At 31.6% G+C, this 9359-nt stretch overlaps 1 protein-coding gene across 1 annotated transcript; it reads left to right on the forward strand.

Annotated features, from left to right (window-relative positions):
* Positions 1 to 1252: 1252 nt before the first annotated feature.
* LOC136233533 (E3 ubiquitin-protein ligase CSU1) lies at positions 1253 to 3594 on the forward strand. Its single transcript, XM_066023214.1, has 2 exons — positions 1253 to 1632; positions 2793 to 3594. Exons 1-2 carry the CDS (start codon positions 1394 to 1396, stop codon positions 3466 to 3468), a joined length of 915 nt encoding a protein of 304 aa, XP_065879286.1. The 5' UTR covers positions 1253 to 1393; the 3' UTR covers positions 3469 to 3594.
* The last annotated feature ends 5765 nt before the right edge of the window (positions 3595 to 9359 follow it).

Here is a 9359-nt window from a genome sequence, read left to right on the forward strand (position 1 = left end):
CCCCAAAAGTTATCAACTGTATTTGGCGGCTCTTTTCACAGTGCCTACCTACCATGGCTAATTTGGCAAAGCGACACAGCAATCATCCAAACATTCTCCCTGTCTGTCAAGCGCATAACGAGAATGAGAACCATGTATTTCTACGATGCCCACGATCAGCTAAAGTATGGGCTCGGACCTACACGGATCATCGACTAGAGAATGTTACAAACTTCCTCGACTGGTACAGGAAAAAATTACAGAATACAGGGACATCGAAGGTAGCAGAGATCGCATACACCGTCTGGCATATTTGGAAGCAGCGTAATGTTGTGGTCTGGGAGCAGAAATGGGCATCCTCTGCAACTATTATGTTAATTGCACGAAAAAGAGTCACAGGAGTGGCAGGCGGTCCAACAATTACGCTCGAAATAGCAGCCTACGAGACCGGCTGTGTCTCGGTGGCAGAAACCGGATGAGGGAGCTTTCGCTTGTAACGTTGATGCAGGGATATTCAAAGAGGAGGGGTACTGCTCCATGGGGTTTATTATACGAGACCATCGGGGCCAATGTGTACATGCTTACCACGGCCCGTTGGATGGAGTGTATGAAACAATACTGGCGGAAGCAGTAGCAATAAAAGAAGCATTGACGTGGTTAAAAACGCACAATTTCAGAAACGTGGAAGTTAGGTCGGACTGCCTTTCAATCATCAAAGCTATTCATCAACATTCTTTCAATTTTTCTTATTTATTTGATATTATTTCTGAATGTAATTTTCTTTTACAAGAGCTAAACTCTGTGTCAGTCTCTTATGTTCATCGATCAGCGAATTCTGCAGCTCACCGCCTAGCGAGAGCAGTAGTTTCTGTGTCTGTTTATGGTGAGTGGGCCTCAACCCATCACTTCCTTAGCGATGTTATTTCTTCTGATTCAAGTTAATAAAGCTATTCTTTGATTCAAAAAAAAAAAAAGTTATTCTTGTGTCTTATACCATCATTCCTCTAGGTATAATTTTAGTAGGGTAATAAGCTTATCCCTCCCTTGTCACACCCTCCTATATCTCAAACAAGCATGAGATAAATTATCTCGTTTTTTTTATATCCGTATTTCATCTCTTATATCCCCACGAACAAAGGTTAAGCAAACAAGTTTAGTGTCCATTAGTTTTACTTACATTAGTCGGTCCGGAATGAAAGTTTAAAACGAGTGCACGGAATCTATCGCCTATGTGAATGTACTATATAACTACTACTAATAGTTGTAACTTGAATAAAAAAAACCCAAATCCGATCGAAATCAATTTTGGTCCTCTTCCTCGCGATTTCTAGGGTTCTCTCTGCTTCGTATTTTCCCCAATCCTTCAATTTTACGAATAATTTGTAAGGCTTTCCTTCTCCAGAATCGCAATAAAATGCCTCAGAGACATTCCAAAAACAACAACGATTTAGCTTTCTTCACTTACGATGAGAAGCGGAAGCTCGGGTACGGGACTCAGAGGGAGAGGCTGGGCAAGGATTCCATTAAGCCTTTTGATGCCTGCTCTCTATGCTTAAAGACGTTTATTGATCCACTGTCTTGTCAGAAAGGTCATGTCTATTGCAAAGAATGCATACTTGAGTGCCTCTTAGCCCAGAAGAAGGACATTCAAAGGTAATTTAATTTGATTTGCTTGAATTTCGAAATTTCTGTATTTTTTTTTTCTTATGTTAATTTGAATGAAGATGTTCTAGGTTCCAGTGTATTTGTTAATTTTGATCAAACTCATTGATACTTTGTGTGAAATTGATTTTGCGATCGTCCTTAAAGCTTGGGGAGATTTATCTGATCATGTATGCTCTGTTAGTGGGTAGGTTGGGTTGGGTTGCAGACTTGCAGTATTTACTTGTAAGTTTGAGGTGATCAATTGCTTTCATAGGATATCAACTCTCGTACAAATTTCTAGTGTAGTATAGCTAACTTACATATTTAGGGCATTGAATTCATAGACTTTGATTCTTTCCGTTGAGTGAGAGCAGTTACGTATTGAATTTCGTGGAGGATAGTGATCTGCACCCCTTGAAATCTATAAATTTTTGGATCTTATTAACCAAAAAATGTGATTTTGCACTATATTTAACACCAATCAATAATCCCCAAGGAATTCCAGGAATTCTTGTCATGCAGTCGTTGCAACCCTCAACCTTCTTTTTCTAGGTTTTTCGATATCGATTTTCAATTTTGGAAGATCCTGCATTATATCACCAGATCTCGATTTTTCATATATAAATGTAACTTAGAACTTAGACCCTGCAAGCAATACTAATTTCTTTTTGTTAGTGATTGTGTTTGTTTGGGCATAAGTCATGTTGAGATAGCTGGCAGGGACGTTTAGCAGGGGACGGGAGGGTGCTTGAGCACCCATTGCTTGCTGGAAAATTTCAGTGAACCTGTGTATGGAGCTTTAGTTTCTTAGGGTAAACGCACCCAACAAATTTCAATGAAGCCACCTTAGGCATAGGAGCACACCTTCTGTTAGCGAATCTTGGATCCTCATGGATAGCTGGGTTAGATTCTGGTTTATGACCAAAACTTCAAAGCTCCATAGGACCATAGATTACGGTAATTAGAAGAGTGAGTTACAGAGTAGGCCTTATTCAATTATGTGAAAAGATCAGGTAGACTTTATATTTCATAAAGTAACGAGGCAAAAAGGGTTCTTTGGAATTTGATTGAGACATTTACTTAGGATGAAAAGAACCTATGTAGTTATATGAAATATCTGCTATGTTGCCTTTGGTACAATAAGAAGTAACCTTTGTCTTACCTTATAGGAGGTTAGCTGCCCATGAATTGCAGAAGAAGCACGAGAAGGAAGAAGAGGAAGAGAAGTTAACGCAGCAGAAAGCTCGAGAACTCGATGCATTTGATCAACAAAATCACGGTGCAGTTCCACAATATAATGACAGAAACCATAGCCAAGACAAGAATGGTTTCCACGGAGCAAACAGTGTGAAGGTCACATCATATGAAGAGGAAGCACTTCGAACAATGAAAGCATTTTGGCTACCATCTGCAACTCCAGGAGCTGCTGTTAAAGTTGAAGCTCCATCCACAAGCACGACGTGTCCAGAAGGCAACGAAAAGCTCAAAATGAAGAGCCTTTTCCCAATCTACCTTACAGAAGACACTAGTGAAAAGAAATCTACTTCTCTGGATAAGACCTATATATGTCCAAGCTGCAAGGTTACTCTTACTAATACCCTATCACTAGTGGCCGTAAGCACATGTGGTCACGTCTTCTGCAAGAAGTGCGCTGGAAAATTTATGGTGGCGGACAAAGTTTGTCTTGTGTGCAACAAAGCTTGTAAAGAAAGGAATTTGGTGACCTTGGAAAAGGGTGGAACTGGGTTTGCTGGCCATGGAGATAATCTTGTAGCAACAGACTTTAAGCATTTAGGTAGTGGTTCAGGATTGGGACTCATCAGACCTGCTTCAATGAAGACTTGATTCTGAATTATTGTTAAATATGGTAATTACTGTTGTAGCTAAAAAAAAGGAGGATACTACAGCTTTTTGCTTATGTTTTTGTTGTTTGAACTGGCATCCATTAATATTCCAAGTTGTTTGCAACTTTATCTGTTGTTCTGGAGTTTGTTTATTACTCCCCCATTCCCATTTCCATGTATTTAAGTCATTCAAGCAAATTAGTTCTTTAACGAAATATAAGTCATTCTAGTTTTCCAAGAAAAGCATTATTTCTCGGTTCGAGATTCGTTGGGGACTTTTTAGGTGAATCTTTTCTCGATTAATGCTTTTTGTATACGTTAGGACTCGAACTCGAGATCTAGGTTAAACGACTTGAGACTATTAACCACATAAGGTATTAGATTTTAAGTATTGAATATTATACATACAAAAAGTATTAAGAGGGTGTTTGGTTGCTTCTTTTTATGCTCTTTCACCTTTTCACTTAAAAAGGGAGAGTTTTAGGTGTTTGGTTAGAGACCTCCTGTTTGCCGTTTATATCTGAAAAACAACATTAGGTGTTTGGTTAGTGATCTCTTGTTTGCCCTTTACACCCAAAAAACAGTCTTTTACAAAAACAGAGAATCTGCTTTGAGATTCTCTTTGGAAAAGCAGCTTTTTCAAACAGCAAATCGTAACAGCAACAACAAACCGTAACAGCAAAAACAGTAGGCAAAACAAACGGCCCCTAAATAGTATACTATTTGATAAATATTATGTGTAATTTAAAAATACTAATAAAATATACATTGCCTAACAATAAAATATAAATATGTTATACAATAAAGTCTATTATATGATTTTTTTTTTTTGAGGAAGAAAGTCTATTATATGATCTTAATGTATACATATATTAGATTGGACTCTAATTATGAATTCAGGCTCAATTTTTGGCCCATGAGTATTTTTCTGATGGAAAAATTACACAGAAATTCATCTTTTAAAAACTATTTACAACTATGTCAAATTATAATTTTAGATTATGTCAAACTAGTAAAATCAGTACTTTTAATATATTTTAAGGATTAAAATTTATAAATTAGAAGTCTCAAATATATTTTATAAGGTTTATAATTTATGAATTGGAGTCTAGAATTTTTAAATTATAGTGTAAAATCATAATATATAGAGAATAATGACATATTAAAAATTAAGTTTATTGATATCACTTAGTTGTAATTTCGTAGTTTAATTATGATATTCATGTATTTGACCCTCTTCTTATTGTGTTTGAGTAATCTTGCAGTTATTCACTGCTCCATTAAACAATGTCTACTTCATGTAACTCAGATTAAATAGTTTCCATACATAAAATTACCATAATATAAGAATAAATCAAAATCAGAAACGGAACCCAGAAAAAAACTGATTCCTCATGCACTTGCTCCATTTGATACTCTATAAGCAATGTAATGTAATTAACTTGTAATATAATGAAATGAATAGTGATTCCATTACCATGTTTGATCGTCAAATTTAAAAACAATGATGAATTATAATTGCTATTATAATAGTTATGTTTACCTATAGTTCAATGTAATCATAAAATTTTATTTATATAATTAAGATCAATAGGAAAATATGTAAAAGTGAATAACGCGAAAATGAGGAAAACAAGATGAAAATGAGAAAGATGGAAAAATACGAAATGATAAAACTATTAAAAACGTCAAATTTTTTCACAAGGCTTATATAGCAATGATAACTCACTTGTCGAGTGTCTCTCGAATATTTCCTAATCTATACTATATATAATAGCGGAAGCAGAGAGAAATAAGGAGAAATGTTTTAGAGGCATTTGTGATGAGTTGTCAACGTAGTGAAAAATCAAGATTAAAAAGATTTAATTAATAAAAAATAATAGATTTATATTTATAATAAATTAAACAATTATTAGCCCATTAATTAAAATAATAAAAGAAAGTAAGAGTTACAGGAAGATGAAAAAACACAAAGCAAAGGAAATCCAAAAGTCACAAATACACTTCTATATAAAGCATGATAGATAGTATTCCGCCATTATATTCATTGGTCATGATAGATAGTATTATATTTCTGAAGGTAATTATTCGTTTTCTTTTCATATGTTGTAGTTATTTTGTTCTCAATTGTGTTGTTGTTTTATTTTTATTAAACAATAGTTGTTATAGTTTCATCTTTCAGATCCATTTCTGCCGTTACCCAGGTTCTATACCTCTCGCTACCTTATCCATGTTTTTCTTTTTTATTTGTCTTTTTTTTTTCAAACTGATATCTCCAATTGAAGAAACCCGATAGAAATAGAAGATGCATTGACAACTGAAATCGGGAAACACAAAAGTGTCAAAAATTACAAGAAATTCTTACATTTCTCAAGGTAATTATTCATTTTTTTTCATATATTTTAGTTACTTTTTTTCTCAATTGTGTTATTATTTTATTTTTATTAAACAATAGTTGGTATAGTTTCATCTTTCAGAGATGAAATTCCATTTCTGTCGTTACCCAGGTTCCATACCTCTTGGTATCTTATCCATGTTTTCTTTTTTATTTGTCCTTTTTTTTTCCAAAATGACTAAAATAAAGATTTTGTATATTTGCATTCTTTTTTAGTATATGTTGCTATTTGTTATCGTTTTGATTGTTAACTCTAACTAAATTTAGATTTTCGGCTTTATATGAACTCAATTTTTAGCTTTAATTGAAGATAAATTAATTTTTCTAATTCGAAACATGTTGAAATCCACTCATTTTTTTAGTTTGAGTTTATTTAACTGATATGGATTGTATTTTTTATTTTTATGTATTTTGCTACAAATAGATATAAAGTTTCACACAATAGTTGTTTATTGAAGTTTGAGACATATTGAATAAAATATTAAAGAGGTATTGAAATATTATACTTACAAGAAAGTTTATTTCAATTATAAATTGTGTTATATTATTATTATTATTATTGTTATCAAGAAGTTATTTTTTTTCCAGTTCTTTAGACAAAGAGATTGTAAGCGTCTAATGCACTTGATAATATGTTTATTCTTAAAAAATTTGGATTATGCTAGATACGAATTCAAAATGAAGGTAAATAAAAATAAATTGTGATGCTCAAAATCCTAAAAATGTACATTAATTATAGGTTATTGAGATAATTGATTTTGCAACATTGGTTTATATAGTTTCTAACTATTATATTATGGTTTGTACAAAATTGTTAGTATTTCAAGAGTTTTTAACATGTAAAAATGAAACATGGTCATAGGACAAGCTGTTGGAAAATATTAATTAAAAAAATATTATTATTTGAATCTCTTCAAATTCTCAAATATTGAGTATAATGATTCTAATTAATAGAATTAATTTCACATATTAATTATAAAACGTTTTTTTTTGTACTGAGTAGACTTAATACTTCATTAAGAAAAAATAAAATTTTTAATTAATGGGTAAAAAATATTTCCACCATCCTCTTTATATACTTATATTTTGACATTCTCTCTTATTTTTGAAAACAAACGAGAGGAAGATAGTTCTCTCATAATTATCTTTTTTTGTCCATTCATTTATTTGTTTTTCTTGCTTACAAAATTCAAGAATATATATTTATTAGAAAATATTAATGAAATCAAATAAGTGATATATGCGAGCGTGACTGATATTCTATATAGTGAAAGAATGAAGAACAAATTGATTGAATGTCTTGATGAAATATTACGAGATGAAAATAGGAGAAATCATCACCTTAAGCTGATTCAATCGGATATACTGAGTTATTGTAGCAGAATGAATAATTGAATTCGAATACTTAGTGATCATGAAATTTCATCAAGCAAGATGATTATCATGAAGATGAATTTGTGACTAATTTTTATGAATTTTATTTTTTTATATGTAACATATCGAATTGATAAAGTTTCTTCATATGCAATATTAGAAAAGTATTGATTGTAATAGTCTATAGCATAATATATTGATGTTACTTCCACTTTAACATATATTGTAATTCTTTTGTATCGTAGATATAATATTTAATTTTAATTGTAGTTTAATTCAATTTTTGTTTAACATATATTGTAATTCTTTTGTATCGTAAATATAATATTTAATTTTAATTGTAGTTTAATTCAATTATTGGTTTTTCATTATATTCTGATATATTTCTTAATTAATCTCCTATTTTATTATTATTGTTTCATAAAATTCCAAAATATGAAAATGTATTAAAATTATTAAAAAGTACATATCATTGAATTTTATAAAAATAAATAAATCATTCACCTTTAATTAAAATTCTATAAAAAAAATTAGTCAATTTTTTTTCAAAATTAATTTAATTTGAATTATCAATAAAAAATATATATTAATTTCAAATATATATAATATAAAAAAAATTCATAGCATGATATAAAATTACTTAAAAGTAAATATGTCAATTTATTTATTTATCTAAATTATATAAAAGTTTCGTATCCCGTGCATCGCACGGGTTTTCGACTAGTTATATCTACGATAAAAGCAACACAAACATGAATCAACATTCTAATTAATCATAATGAGATATCTGATCCCAGGCTGGCCCAAAACTGCAAGGCCCAACTGAGACAATCATAATGACATAAAAGGGGTAAAACCAATAAAAGGTTGAGTACATTATATTCATTTTTTTTAAAGAATAAAGATAATTATTCAATTTATAGAAAATATAGTACATTTTGACATAAATAATTAAAAAATTACAATTCATAAGTACATCAGAGGAGCTTTAAATCTGCATCTTCAATATCATAAATCGTGATAAAGCAATGTGTAGATGGTGCTTGAAACTGTTTTTGGCACAACAATGGGAAACAAACTCCACCCATTATCGACTTCAGAGTCTTTTTCTCCGAAAATGACTTCATAATCTTTCAACGAGCCAAGTCTATGTGATGGTAGACAAAACTCTTCTGTTTGTCCATGCAGAAAACATGACAACACCCATATATGGAGATAAACCACAACCATCCAACTGAAACAAGCATAATGACATAAAGGATAAATCTACAAAAGTTTTAGTATATTACATTCTTTTTGTAAGAGAAAATGTAATTATTTGATTTATAGGAAAAATAATACACAATTAAGAAATTACAATCCAGAAGTACATCAGAGGAGCTTGAATCTGCATCTTCAATATCATAGATCATGATCATAGTAGATAGTGCTTAAAACTGTTTTTAGCACAACGATGAGAAACAAACTCCACCTAGAGTCGACTTTAGAGTATTTTTCTTCGGGAAAAACTTAATAATATTTCAATGAGTCAGATCTATGTGATAGAGATAAAACTCTTTTATTTGTCTATGAAGAAAACATGATAACACCCATATATGGAGATAAACGATAACCATCAAAAAAATTTATTTAGTAAAGAAATTGTTATGGGTCCAGCCCATATTTGTGGCCCATTTATTGTTATGTTTTTGCTTCTTTGAGAAGCTTGTGACAATGAGTATCTAAGTGAACGAGTTCTCATTCTTAAAAGAAGAATGGACACTAGTGGAAAAATGCCATTTGCATCGGCCATTGGCCGATGCAAAAGCCCTCGATGCAAATGTATTTGCGTTGGCCGATGCAAATGATTGAAGAATTTGCGTCGGTCCTTTAAAACGGTCGATGCAAATGCAGTCCCATTTGCATTGGCCCTTTAAAAGGACCGATACAAATACAGTCTCATTTGCATCGGCCCTTTCTAAGGACCGATGCAATTTATGTTACATTTGCATCAGCCTTTTAAAAAGACCGATGCAAATGATGTAGCATTTGCATCACACTTTTTAAAGGGCCGATGCAAAACGGCTATTTTCTAACAACATTTTGCGACGGATTTTTCTAAATAGTAAAAATGTTTAAAAAAA

The sequence above is a fragment of the Euphorbia lathyris genome, chromosome 6 (assembly GCF_963576675.1).
Source record: "Euphorbia lathyris chromosome 6, ddEupLath1.1, whole genome shotgun sequence".
Taxonomy (NCBI): domain Eukaryota; kingdom Viridiplantae; phylum Streptophyta; class Magnoliopsida; order Malpighiales; family Euphorbiaceae; genus Euphorbia; species Euphorbia lathyris.

Coding starts and splice junctions, on each gene's coding strand:
- LOC136233533 (XM_066023214.1), top strand. CDS start 1,394: ATGCCTCAGAGACATTCCAAAAACAACAACGATTTAGCTTTCTTCACT. Junction 1,633..2,792: donor CAGAAGAAGGACATTCAAAG/GTAATTTAATTT, acceptor CTTACCTTATAG/GAGGTTAGCTGCCCATGAAT.